This window comes from Oncorhynchus mykiss, chromosome 12 (genome assembly GCF_013265735.2).
Source record: "Oncorhynchus mykiss isolate Arlee chromosome 12, USDA_OmykA_1.1, whole genome shotgun sequence".
Taxonomy (NCBI): domain Eukaryota; kingdom Metazoa; phylum Chordata; class Actinopteri; order Salmoniformes; family Salmonidae; genus Oncorhynchus; species Oncorhynchus mykiss.
In genome coordinates, this window is record NC_048576.1 from 20,951,172 (window position 1) to 20,964,808 (window position 13,637).

General features: G+C 41.7%; 1 protein-coding gene across 1 annotated transcript; it reads left to right on the forward strand.

The window, feature by feature from the left end:
* Positions 1-10,331: 10,331 nt before the first annotated feature.
* On the forward strand, positions 10,332-13,296 carry LOC110537168 (galactosylceramide sulfotransferase). The gene is made up of 3 exons (XM_021623005.2): positions 10,332-10,570; positions 10,918-11,074; positions 11,231-13,296. The coding sequence occupies exons 2-3, from the start codon at positions 10,938-10,940 to the stop codon at positions 12,381-12,383; spliced, it is 1,290 nt and encodes a 429-aa protein (XP_021478680.2). The 5' UTR covers positions 10,332-10,570; positions 10,918-10,937; the 3' UTR covers positions 12,384-13,296.
* The last annotated feature ends 341 nt before the right edge of the window (positions 13,297-13,637 follow it).

Below are 13,637 nucleotides of genomic sequence, written 5' to 3' on the forward strand. Positions count from 1 at the left end.
CGCCTGTTCAGAACTGCCAGTTAGCATAGAGCTGCCAGTTAGCATAGAGCTGCCAGTTAGCATAGAGCTGCCAGTTAGCATAGAGCTGCCAGTTAGCATAGAGCTGCCAGTTAGCAAGGAGCTGCCAGTCTGCATAGAGCTGCCAGTCTGCATGGAGCTGCCAGTCTGCAAGGAGCCGCCAGAGCTGCCAGTCTGCAGGATGCCGCCAAAGCTGCCAGTCTGCAAGGAGCCGCCAGAGCTGCCAGTCTGCAAGGAGCCGCCAGAGCTGCCAGTTAGCATGGAGCAGCCAGGGCCGCCAGTCAGCATGGAGCAGCCAGGGCCGCCAGTCAGCATGGAGCAGCCAGGGCCGCCAGTCAGCATGGAGCAGCCAGGGCCGCCAGTCAGCATGGAGCAGCCAGTCAGCATGGAGCAGCCAGTCAGCATGGAGCAGCCAGAGCAGCCAGTCAGCATGGAGCAGCCAGAGCTGCCAGTCAGCATGGAGCAGCCAGTCAGCATGGAGCAGCCAGAGCAGCCAGTCAGCATGGAGCAGCCAGAGCTGCCATGTCAGCATGGAGCAGCCAGTCAGCATGGAGCAGCCAGAGCTACCAGTCATCATGGAGCAGCCAGAGCAGTCTGCCAGCATGGAGCAGCCAGAGCTGTCAGTCAGCATGGAGCAGCCAGAGCAGCCAGTCTGTGTCGACCAGTCTCTTCCAGATCTGCCAGTCGTCCAGACTCTTCCAGATCTGCCAGTCGTCCAGACTCTTCCAGATCTGCCAGTCGACCAGACTCTTCCAGATCTGCCCGTCGTCCAGACTCTTCCAGATCTGCCAGTCGACCAGACTCTTCCAGATCTGCCAGTCGACCAGACTCTTCCAGATCTGCCAGTCGACCAGACTCTTCCAGATCTGCCAGTCGACCAGACTCTTCCAGATCTGCCAGTCGACCAGACTCTTCCAGATCTGCCAGTCGACCAGACTCTTCCAGATCTGCCAGTCGACCAGACTTTTCCAGATCTGCCAGTCGACCAGACTTTTCCAGATCTGCCAGTCGACCAGACTCTTCCAGATCTGCCAGTCGTCCAGACTCTCTCAGATCTGCCAGTCGTCCAGATTCTCCCAGATCTGCCAGTCGTCCAGATTCTCCCAGATCTGCCAGTCGTCCAGATTCTCCCAGATCTGCCAGTCGTCCAGATTCTCCCAGATCCGCCAGTCAGCCAGGATCTTCCGGATCCGCCAGTCAGCCAGGATCTTCCAGAACCGCCAGCCAGCCAGGATCTGCCGGATCTAACCACCTGCCTGAGCTTCTTCTCAGTGCTGAGCTTCTTCTCAGTGCTGAGCTTCCTCTCAGGGCTGAGCTACCCATCTGTCCCGAGTTACCTCTGTCCCGAGCTGTCCCTCTGTCCCATGTTATCATTGTGGTGGGTAACCTATTTAGGGACGTTTAGGAGGGGGATTAAAACTGTCATGGAGTGGGGTCCACGTCCAGCGCCAGAGCCGCCACCGCGGACAGATGCCCACCCAGACCCTCCCCTATAGGTTCAGGTTTTGCGGCCGGAGTCCGCACCTTGGGGGGGGGGTACTGTCACGCCCTGACCATAGTTTACTTTGTATTTTCTATGTTTTGATTGGTCAGGGTGTGATCTGAGTGGGCATTCTATGTTTCATGTCTTGTTTGTCTATTTCTATGTTCAGCCTGATATGGTTCTCAGTCAGAGGCAGGTGTTCATCATTGTCTCTGATTGGGAACCATATTTAGGTAGCCTGGGGTTCACTGTGTGTTTGTGGGTGATTGTTCCTGTCTATGTGTTTTCACCAGATAGGCTGTTTAGGTTTTCGTTACGTTTATTGTTTTTGTAGTGTTTGTGTTTAGTGTGTTTTTTTTCATTAAACATGAATCGCAATCGACACGCTGCATTTTGGTCCGACTCTCCTTCTCACGAAGAAAACCGTTACACCCCCGTAAATAGCCCCGCTATTGTTATTTACTCCTGCTCTTTAATTATTTGTTATTCTTATCTCTTACTTTTTATTGGTATTTTCTTAAAACTGCATTGTTGGTTAAGGGCTTGTAATTAAGCATTTCACTGTTGGATTTGGCACGTGACATAACATTTTATTTATTACCTAAACTACTCAACCTTCCATTCATGTGTACAGTAAACAGGAATAATTGTAGACTCTACAGGTGGCAAAACACTACTTACTGGGTTGTTCCACGAAAAGAGTGCATTTGGACAGTGTAAAAAATTACACCTAATTCACTGAATTTTTACATTATGTCATAGTGTTCCACTTCATAAAAAACATGTTCCCTTCTCAAGAGTTAAAAAAAGAAAGAAGCCAATTCAAGTGCCTGGAAAAGAGCCAATTAAAGTAACAGGGATGACTGTACCAGGGTTGACAATGTCATTTTTAATCTGCCATAACTCCTCTCATGACTAGAAAACTAGAAAACAGGAACTATAGACAAGACAGGAGCAAGGAGGAAAATGCTGGTAGGTTTGAAGAACAAAAGGAACTGTTAACAGACAAACAGAGAACACAGGTATACATGCACAGGTGATAATGGGGAAGATGGGCGACACCTGGAGGAGGGTGGAGACAAGCACAAAGACAGGTGAAACAGATCAGGGCGTGACAGATGGTGAAAAGTTGGGGAAATGTTGGGGTTATTTGTGTTAAAATCTTTCTAGAAGTCAGAAAAACATGAGGAACATGTCAAAAGGAAGATTTGTTGGCATTTTAAGTCTTATTCATTTGAAAAATCAGATTTAGAATGTTTTTATGTGGTTTATGTTAAAATGCACTTCATTTAATACAACATGCTTTTAAATGCAATATTCGTTCACAATTTCTACTTACAATATCTAAAGGATGCAAAAAGGCACTTTATTCATGGAGTGACCCATCTTTGCAACAGGTTAAGAATTATATGAATCTGGGGTAAATGTGACGTACAGAAATGGGAGTCCCATAAGTGTGCAAAGTGAAGATGAAATCCTTTACCTTTACAAACATTCATATGGAGAGGTTTCTCAATTGAGGACTGGATCTAGGGCTTTTGCAGGGTTTGCTTCTAATGTATCTACAGGTCCTTCAGAAAGTATTCATACCCCTTAGTCCACATTTTGTTGTGTTACAACCTGAATTCAAAAAGTATTAAATCAAATTCTCAACCATCTACACACAATACCCTATGACAAAACAAAGAAAAAACATTGAAAATTAAATACAGAAATATCAAATTTACATAAGTATTCACACCCCTGAGTCAATAAATGTTAGAATCAATCACCTTTGGCAGCAATTACAGCTGTGAGTCTTTCTGGGCAAGTCTGAGAGCTTTTCACATCTGCATTGTACAATATTTGCCCATGATTCTTTTAAAACGTATTCAAGCTCTGTCTAATTGGTTGTTGATCATTGCTAGACAACCATTAGATAGATTTTCAAGCAACTCAGAAACATTCACTGTCTTCTTGGTAAGCAACTCCAGTGTAGATTTGACCTTGTGTTTTAGGTTATTGTCACGCTCAAAGGTGAATTAATTTCCCAGTGTCTGGTGGAAAGCACACTGAACCAGGTTGTCCTCTAGGAATTTGCCATTCCGTTTGTTTTTATCCTGAAAAACTCCCCAGTCCTTAACGATTACAAGCATACCCATAACATGATGCCACTACCACTATGCTTGAAAATATGGAGAGAGGTACTCAGAAATGTGTTGTTTTGGATTTTCCCCAAACATAACACTTTGTATTCAGGACAAAAAGTGAATTGCTTTGCAGTATTACTTCAATGAGTTGTTGCAAATAGGATGAATGTTTTGGAATATTTTATTCTGTACAGGTTTCCTTCTTTTCACTTGCCAATTAGCTTAGTATTGTGGAGTAACTACAATGTTGTTGAGCCATCTTCAATTTTCTTCTATCACAGCCATAAAATTATGTAACTATATTAAAGTCACAATTTAAAGTCGCCTGTAACTGTTTTAAAATCACCTATCTCTCCGTCAACTGAGTTAAGAAGGATGCCTGTATCTTTGTAGTGACTGGGTGTATTGATACATCATCCAAAGTGTAATTAATAACTTCACCATGCTCAAAAGGTATATTCAATGTATGTTTTTTCTCTCACTACTCTACCCATAGAGCCCTACAGTGGAGGTGTCAAAATACCCATAAAACCTATCGGTCAAACAGGGAAATGGTTCTAATCGTTTATCCACCATTCATTTTTCCCATAGGGGATTTTAGAAACACTTAAAATAAGGGCTGTGTTTCGTGTAGGCTTACCCTGGTGTGATGTTTTGCTAACCATGTAAATCTCTCTCGGACAAGGTGACTTTTATCAATAATTTCGGCTCTTTTTACTCTCAGATTCTAAAATGCTAATTAGCATCAACATAGAGATCATCCAAAACTACAAATTCCTGCACGTCATCTCTAGCTGACACCTTTGCTAACAGGTATTGTGTCAATTTAAAACTTGCAGAAGACAGTTCACAGAATTAATTTAAAGAAACGTAGCCAATTTATTAATGACAGAATTGAAATGGCATTAGATAGTTAATACAGAGATTCTTACCTTTACCTTGATTTGGCAGTCTAGTCCAGATAAACAAGGCATTTGTAGTTCTTTATGATAGCCACATTAGCAGGCAATTAGCAATTCATTTTTGGGGGGCTTAATACAGGTGAACATATTGATAAAAGTCACCTTGCCCTAGAGAGATTTACAGTTATCAAAACATCACACCAGGGTAAGCCTACATGAAACACAGCACTTATTTTACGTGTTTATAAAATCCTCTATGGGAAAAATGACCGCTAGGTTTGATGGGTATTTCCATAGGCATTGGAAAACCTCTCAGGTATTTGTGGTTGAATCTGTGTTTGAAATTCACCGCTTGAATGAGAGACCTTACAGATAATTGTATGTGTGGGGTACAGAGATAAGGTAGTCATTCAAAAATCATGTTAAACACTATTATTGCACACAGAGTGAGTCCATGCAACTTATTATGTAACTTGTTAAATATTTACTCCTGAACTTATTTAGGCTTGCCATAACAAAGGGTTTGTATACAATTTTTTGATTAACTTGTAAACATTTCAAAAAACATAATTCCACTTTGACATTATGGGTTATTGTGTGCCAGTGACCAAAAATATAAATGCGATCCATTTGAAATGCAGGCTGTAACACAACAAAATGTGGAAAAAATCAAGGCGTGTGTATACTTTCTGAAGGCCTTGTATGTTAAAGGTTGGTAGGATAGGTATTCAATGATTACATCAAGCTTATGACTCTACAAACTTGTTGAATGCATTTGCTGTTTGTTTTGGTTGTGTTTCAGATTATTTTGTGCCCAATCAATGGTAAACAGTATATTGTGTCATTTTGGAGCAGCTTTTATTGTAAATATGAATATAATATGTTTCTAAACCAGGGATGCAAACTGGTGAGGGCCCAAAAAGGTGACACTTTTTTTGGCACTGAAACATGCAAAAAATCACTGCTAGGGAAAAAAAATAAAAGAAAAATATCAGCTTTAAAATGGTCATTCCTAGTGACTTATGCTGGATCCCTTATTGAAATGCTGGTTTTAACTAATTAAACAACAAAGAATATGATCTACATGATCAGTCTGTGTGTAAAATAAAAAGTGGTTCATGTGAACCTAACTCACAGTGCAGACCCGTCATTCAGGAAATAATAAAAAGATTTGTATATATAAAAAAAGTGTTTGGCCTTGCCTGTGTTGCATGTTATTTTGGCATTAATATGTGTCACTTATCAGTTTGCAAACTATGTAAAAAAAAAGAATATATATAATAGAGTTAATAAAGCCGCATACAAATATGGTCTCTTTTTTGCTTTCATGAGTAAGGCAGCTCCAAAATGCAGGTGTTTCAGCCTAGCTCAGTGCTTTCTTTGGTGGTGGTGGGGCAAGCCAGCAGAAAATAGGAGCATTGCGCCTGATTGGCTCAGTGTTCTCTCACTCATGGGGACACTACGTCACAGGCCAAGTCTTAAGTCCTTAGTAGGGGTAGACATCGAAAATTTCAGCCCTGCCATATAGTTACATTATAAGTGCCCTTCCCCTTCCAATAAGGCTCAAGGTCATTGGGCACAGATAAAATGACATCAAATCACATTATATGTACAGTAGCTTTGATTGGACTGATCATGTCAACACCTTATTTTCAAAATCTTAGCTAACAGTCATCATTACGAATCAAGTCGACAATCTAATGGCAAATCCTTTTCAATCCTTGTCATATGAAGAGAAATAATGAAGTGAAATTATAGATAAAACATTTCAGTCCTCATCGGCCATTGGACATACCCATTCCACAAGAAGTTGGATATTGCTAATTCAACAATGAGTGGTTTGGAAGGAATCATTAGCTAAATGCAAGCATTGCAAAGCCATCACTAGCCTGCTATTCAGTGGAGTGGCTGTGTGTTCTTTTTTCCGAGTTCCCACCATAAATCCAAAGAATGCCAGACTTCGATGACAAATTTGCTCAAAATGGACAACCGTGGCACCTTCCTGTTTAAGTGAGCATGGTGAGTCCAAAAATGTCTTGTATGCTTCTGCATAAATTATGTAATATGCCAGGTAGATATGTACAGTGCCTTGCGAAAGTATTCGGCCCCCTTAAACTTTGCGACCTTTTGCCACATTTCAGGCTTCAAACATAAAGATATAAAACTGTATTTTTTTGTGAAGAATCAACAACAAGTGGGACACAATCATGAAGTCGAACAACATTTATTGGATATTTCAAACTTTTTTAACAAATCAAAAACTGAAAAATTGGTCGTGCAAAATTATTCAGCCCCTTTACTTTCAGTGCAGCAAACTCTCTCCAGAAGTTCAGTGAGGATCTCTGAATGATCCAATGTTGACCTAAATGACTAATGATGATAAATACAATCCACCTGTGTGTAATCAAGTCTCCGAATAAATGCACCTGCACTGTGAAAGTCTCAGAGGTCCGTTAAAAGCGCAGAGAGCGTCATGAAGAACAAGGAACACACCAGGCAGGTCCGAGATACTGTTGTGAAGAAGTTTAAAGCCGGATTTGGATACAAAAAGATTTCCCAAGCTTTTAACATCCCAAGGAGCACTGTGCAAGCGATAATATTGAAATGGAAGGAGTATCAGACCACTGCAAATCTACCAAGACCTGGCCGTCCCTCTAAACTTTCAGCTCATACAAGGAGAAGACTGATCAGAGATACAGCCAAGAGGCCCATGATCACTCTGGATGAACTGCAGAGATCTACAGCTGAGGTGGGAGACTCTGTCCATAGGACAACAATCAGTCGTATATTGCACAAATCTGGCCTTTATGGAAGAGTGGCAAGAAGAAAGCCATTTCTTAAAGATATCCATAAAAAGTGTTGTTTAAAGTTTGCCACAAGCCACCTGGGAGACACACCAAACATGTGGAAGAAGGTGCTCTGGTCAGATGAAACCAAAATTGAACTTTTTGGTAACAATGCAAAACGTTATGTTTGGCGTAAAAGCAACACAGCTCATCACCCTGAACACACCATCCCCACTGTCAAACATGGTGGTGGCAGCATCATGGTTTGGGCCTGTTTTTCTTCAGCTGGGACAGGGAAGATGGTTAAAATTGATGGGAAGATGGATGGAGCCAAATACAGGACCATTCTGGAAGAAAACCTGATGGAGTCTGCAAAAGACCTGAGACTGGGACGGAGATTTGTCTTCCAACAAGACAATGATCCAAAACATAAAGCAAAATCTACAATGGAATGGTTCAAAAATAAACATATCCAGGTGTTAGAATGGCCAAGTCAAAGTCCAGAACTGAATCCAATCGAGAATCTGTGGAAAGAACTGAAAACTGCTGTTCACAAATGCTCTCCATCCAACCTCACTGAGCTCGAGCTGTTTTGCAAGGAGGAATGGGAAAAAATGTCAGTCTCTCGATGTGCAAAACTGATAGAGACATACCCCAAGCGACTTACAGCTGTAATCGCAGCAAAAGGTGGCGCTACAAAGTATTAACTTAAGGGGGCTGAATAATTTTGCACGCCCAATTTTTCAGTTTTTGATTTTGTTAAAAAAGTTTGAAATATCCAATAAATGTCGTTCCACTTCATGATTGTGTCCCACTTGTTGTTGATTCTTCACAAAAAAATACAGTTTTATATCTTTATGTTTGAAGCCTGAAATGTGGCAAAAGGTCGCAAAGTTCAAGCTGTTAGTAGCCAATGTGGCTCACCCTAATAATTTGGTCTGTTTTCACCAACACAGTATGGTAAACATATCGTTTGTGGCCGTTGTGTGATTGTTAGCAGACTTTTTTTGTACAGTTTTGACAGTGCTACTAATAGTAGTGGTGGCACTTGGCTTGCACGTGCAAATTCAGCACATACAACATTCTATAATAGAATTGTGTTATTTGACGTGTCAAATTAAAAGCTTATTTAACGAGTCAAAGTGTTATTTGACATATATTTTTTTTATCACACAAAGCCCCACACGGCATTCAATATGCCTCACCCTAATAATTTGGCCTATATTCACCTCTTAATTTTGCCTACTGTTCTAACTTGGTGGTGCCTATTACCTGTTTTAAAGAAATGTTATCACTGAATATTGTAAGAGCTTTCATTGTCTGTTTATATGCCCCCTTTATTTATCCTACGGTTCTGACTTGGTGTACAGGGAGTACACTATAAGAACTGCCCATGTTCTGAATTCTGTCGCTGTACATTTCAAAAGTGCTGAACAAATAGTTATTGACTACGTCCGTCGTCGCTCGCTCATTAATGTCTTAATCGAAATAACAGATAGCCTTTTATCCACTTGTCGTCCCCTTATGCCATAGTTTGTACATCTCAATTGTCAGTAGAAACCACATTTATTTAAGCAAGTCAGCCAAGTTTTTTTTAAAGGCAGTAAATGAGGCTGAATGAACTATTTCGCTGCCAGACAAGGCTCTGCTGATAGCCAGGTGTAGCAGAGGTAAGGTGTTCGGACAGCTTTATGTAGGGCCTAACCGTTTGTGGGCACCGTTTGTCACCGTTACAGTGCAATTAATGTATTGTGTTGTGTTGTGTAGTGCCTTTGCTGGCCTGCATCCTACTTTTTTGTGTGTTGCCCACCAAGATTTACATGCTAAAATCGCCACTGAACTCACAGCAAAAAACAATTAGGAAAGCAATCCAATGTTATTTGTTGCCTAGACATTGTTGCCTACTGCAAATGAGACTCAAGTCCAGAGAAAAAAACCATACACTTATATTGTAGTTAGCAATGACAGCCTTCATAATAGAACGCTTGTGACCACACACACATTTAAATATTGCACTTGGGGAAAACAGATCTTAAAGTAGAAATAGAATGAAACAAACAGGCATTCTATTTTTTCTATACTATTGTGGCCACTGTAGCAGACATCGATCAAGTGCACATGGCTATGTGTGCAAAAATAACGTTCACTGAGCAAAAACTAATATTCGATCCAGCTAGCAAGAGGTACTTAATAATGCTAACAATTATTGTTCCACTACACTTACTCCCTTACCTCAAACTTTCCAAATGCCAGTTGTTTTTCGGTTACAGATTATGAAATACGCTTCATTCACCTTCTCACCCCCGTAGTCAGGCGCTCTGCTGTAGCTTTCTAGTGCGCGCGCTGATGCTGTAACTAGCAGTTGGTTGTACCTTCTCTTTCGTCGCGTGCTGCGTTCTGTTGTTATGTGAACGACCGTTGAGCCTTGCATACAGCCGGTATTGCGCCAAACGTGCATCGCGCCAAACGTGCATCACCCCCCCCCAAAAAAAAACTTTTCTCATCGGATCTACACGAATCACGTAGGTTACCTATTTTGGATTCAAAACGGTGAATTTCGCCGAAAGGTGACTAGTTTGCTTCCCTGCTAAAATGTCTAAATTGTTGTGAATGCAACCATGCTCATGGATAATATTGAAGATGACAGAAAGTTACAGACTCACAAATATCAAACCCACATGACATGCTAACCTCTCACCATTACAATAACATCAGGAGAGGTTAGCATTTTTGGGGGTATGATATTTATGAGTCTGTAACTTTCTCAAGCATTATTCACGATTCATTCAGCACTTCGTAATCATGGTAGCAGCCACATTAGTGTAGAAGCCAAAACAACAACAAAATGTGACACATTTTTTGTTGTTTTGGCTTCTACACTAATGTGGCTGCTACCATGATTACGAAGTCCTGAATGAATACCCTTTTGACATTTTCCTTTCACAGCAGGAACAATCTGAGGAGTTGGAAAAATGCCCTTGCTGCTGTGAAAGGAAAATGTCAAAAGCTAAAACATGTTTGATGTGTAAACATGGGGGCAGTGTCTTGTTGTTTGGAAAAAGGATGATGACACATTCACTCTCTTGGGGCTTATCAGACTCTCTTCTTTCGCTAGATGGTTTCTCTATTTCCCTGCATTATTTTATCACAGGGCCTCTCCAAGATTCACTGTGCTATTAAAATAATATTTTGTTCCTACAATGTCTGTGATGGCCATGAAATACCTGTGAAGTACCTGTTCCAATCATTATAGTAAGTACGGACTTCTTTATTGTCTAGCTGGGAAAAATTGGAAAAAACATTATTCACGATGACTGTCTTCTACACAGATTGGCCGTTTTATTTGGTTTTTCCCATGACATTACTCAGGGTTAATTGATTCATTTAAACCTATTCAGAGAGATTTCCATGAGGGTGACTGGGACAGGCTGTGCATTTCCATAAACATTTTGACGGGAGCATGTGTAGGGAAAAGTGCTCATGGGAATAATTTCACACAGTATGTGCCTATTAATTAGGCAAATGAGTAGAGCCCAAACCACTTGATGACAAAGAACAGTTCACTTTGACATCTGCTTCACCTCTGCCTTTCATTCCAGGTTGGCTTGACGTTGCAGGAATGCTTGGTTTTGGTGTGAGGAAAAGACGGTGCAAGTCAATAGCAAGAAGACTGGCTGTAGGAGTTCTATTGACCAGTTTCATGGTGATATTGCACTGCTTATCTACCCCAGCAGTCCAACAAGTCAATCAACAAAAGTAAGTGTAGGCTGAAATGTTGTTGTGAAATACAGTCTCTATCTATTATTTGCTATACAATGTGATTTACTTTTAAATCAATTCATTTGACATATATAGGTAACATAAAATGTAAAATAAATGTCAGTTTACTCTTTTTTCACTTTTTCTCTACAGGGTTACAGTGGCTCTGTCGTGTTCTCACCACTTATCTCAAACATGGGTCCACAATTTGACCAACTACTCTCAAAGCAGAACAAGTCTGTCAGGGGAGTGTGTGCCCACGTTGGACATCATGTTCATGAAGACCCACAAGACTGCCAGCAGCACATTACTCAACATCATCTTCCGCTTCGGTGAGAAGCACGGTTTAAAGTTTGCCTTTCCTAAAGGTCGCAATGACTTCTCCTACCCATCCCCTTTCCTTTGCTCCCATGTCAAAGACTTCCAGCCTGGGGTATGTTTCAACATCTTATGTAACCACATGCGCTTTAATGGGCATGAGGTGGCAAAGCTCCTCCCAGCAGACGCTGCCTATTTCACCATCCTACGAGACCCGGCGGAGTTGTTTGAGTCATCCTTCCATTATTACAGCCGAGCGATTCCCCTCACCTGGGGGATCCACGGAGATGGCAAACTGGCTGAGTTTCTGCGTGAACCCATGAACTACTACACCCCAGGGAGCTACAACTCATTCTACCTCAAGAACCTGCTCTTCTTTGACTTTGGATTTGATAACAACTTAGAGCCTGACCACCCTCTGGTGGAGAGGGGTATTCAGACCTTGTCCCAACGCTTCCAGCTGGTCCTGATGGCGGAGCATTTTGAGGAGTCTCTCATCCTGCTGAAAGATACACTCTGCTGGACGATGGAAGATATGCTGTTCTTCAAGCTCAATGCCCGCAAGGACTCATCTGTGTCACGACTGACCCCTGCACTAAGGGCCAAGGCCCGGGAGTGGAACGGGGCCGACTGGAGGCTCTACCAGCACTTTAATGCCACATTCTGGGCCAAGGTGGAGGCATACGGGTGGACACGGATGGAGCAGGAAGTGAAGGAGCTGAGGAGGAGGAATGCAGAAATGGCTGCCATGTGCATTGAGGGTGGGGGAGCAGTGGAGGCTGGGCTGATTCGGGACACAGATCTGCTTCCCTGGCAGCCAGTTGGAGAGAACTCCATCCTGGGTTACAATTTAAGGAAAAACATTGACCCCAAATACAGGGAACTCTGTCGGAAAATGCTCACACCTGAAATACAGTACCTATCAGAGCTAGGGGTCAACTTGTGGCTCACAAGATTATGGGGTTGGTTAAAGGATACTATATTCTAGCTAGAAACAAATTTATGGGAACAATTTGGATACATTTTTAAGAGTATAAACTGGGGCGGTGGGTGCTACTAGTATAATATATGGAATCGTTTTTTTATGGTCATACCAAGGATCATTTAACTATTTGATTTTAAATTGCAGAACCCCTTTGGCCTTATTGTTATTAGCCCATAGAAACACATTGAATGACAGATTCATACATGGAAAAACAGATAGTTAAAAATAATTCATAAGGAAGTTTGTTTTAAAGTGTTTGTCCTATGTCAATTGTGAGACTCACATGTTTGGTATCAAACACGTGGTTTCCCTGTGTTTGATACCATTCTATTGACTTCCTTCCAGCGATTATTATGAGCTGTCCTCCCCTCAGCAGCCTCCACTGACTTCCATATATTTTTTCCAACTGCTACTGGGCTACCTTCAGACGAGTTCTGTGAGCCTTGTGGGCATCCTAGAGCAAAACAACATGTACGTGTTTGTGAGCCTCACCTTTCCATTAGGGGTCATATTAGTGTGTAGCCCAAACTGTTTGGACGCTACAGACAGAAGTTGGCAGATCGGCGGTACTGAATTCAGATGAGTCTCATGACGCTTGTGGGGGTCATAGAGCAAAACGGAGAACACCCCCGTGTTCGTGAGAGTCTCATTTTTTCCGAGTGGTCATATTAGTTTGCAGTGTTTGTCTCATGATCTGACAAACACTGCTGTAGCTCGGCCACCTTCCACCGCAGACGTGGAAGGCCGCCATTGGCAGATGCGGTGGATTGCAAAAAAAACGTTCTAGCTTAAACAGACGTATTTTGATGGCACATTTTTGTATTATGCTAATTAGCTTTTTCACGGGGGCTTGGAAATCAACTGTAGGGGTGTTAAATAACTTGGGGTTGCAAATAAAGATACACTTTGTGACTGACTCCTTATGCAATGCTATCTTATTGCATTGATGTATAAGTGAAAGAGAGGATCATAACAGCTATGTGCTGATTAATCTAAATTGTACATATTCGTTTTTCTAAGTCATCATATTACTCTCAGAGCTTGACTCTTGAAGCCTGCATGAAATCCTTTATCCCCTCCTCTCATACTGAAGATGCCAAAGTATGTTATTCAGTATTAAGGTATATAAATTAGTGTGAAAATCTTCACAATCTTCATTCACAATTGTAATGACAGTCGATGTTCATTAAAACAAGGCATGGTTCAAGTGCTTTGGTCATTATTATTTTCTAAATGAGTCATGCTTCCACCAAAACT

What these genes read in the sequence shown, in the direction of transcription:
- LOC110537168 (XM_021623005.2), top strand. Translation starts at nt 10,938, where the DNA reads ATGCTTGGTTTTGGTGTGAGGAAAAGACGGTGCAAGTCAATAGCAAGA. An exon ending in CAACAAGTCAATCAACAAAA is followed by an intron (nt 11,075 to 11,230) that starts GTAAGTGTAGGC and finishes TTTTCTCTACAG; the next exon opens with GGTTACAGTGGCTCTGTCGT.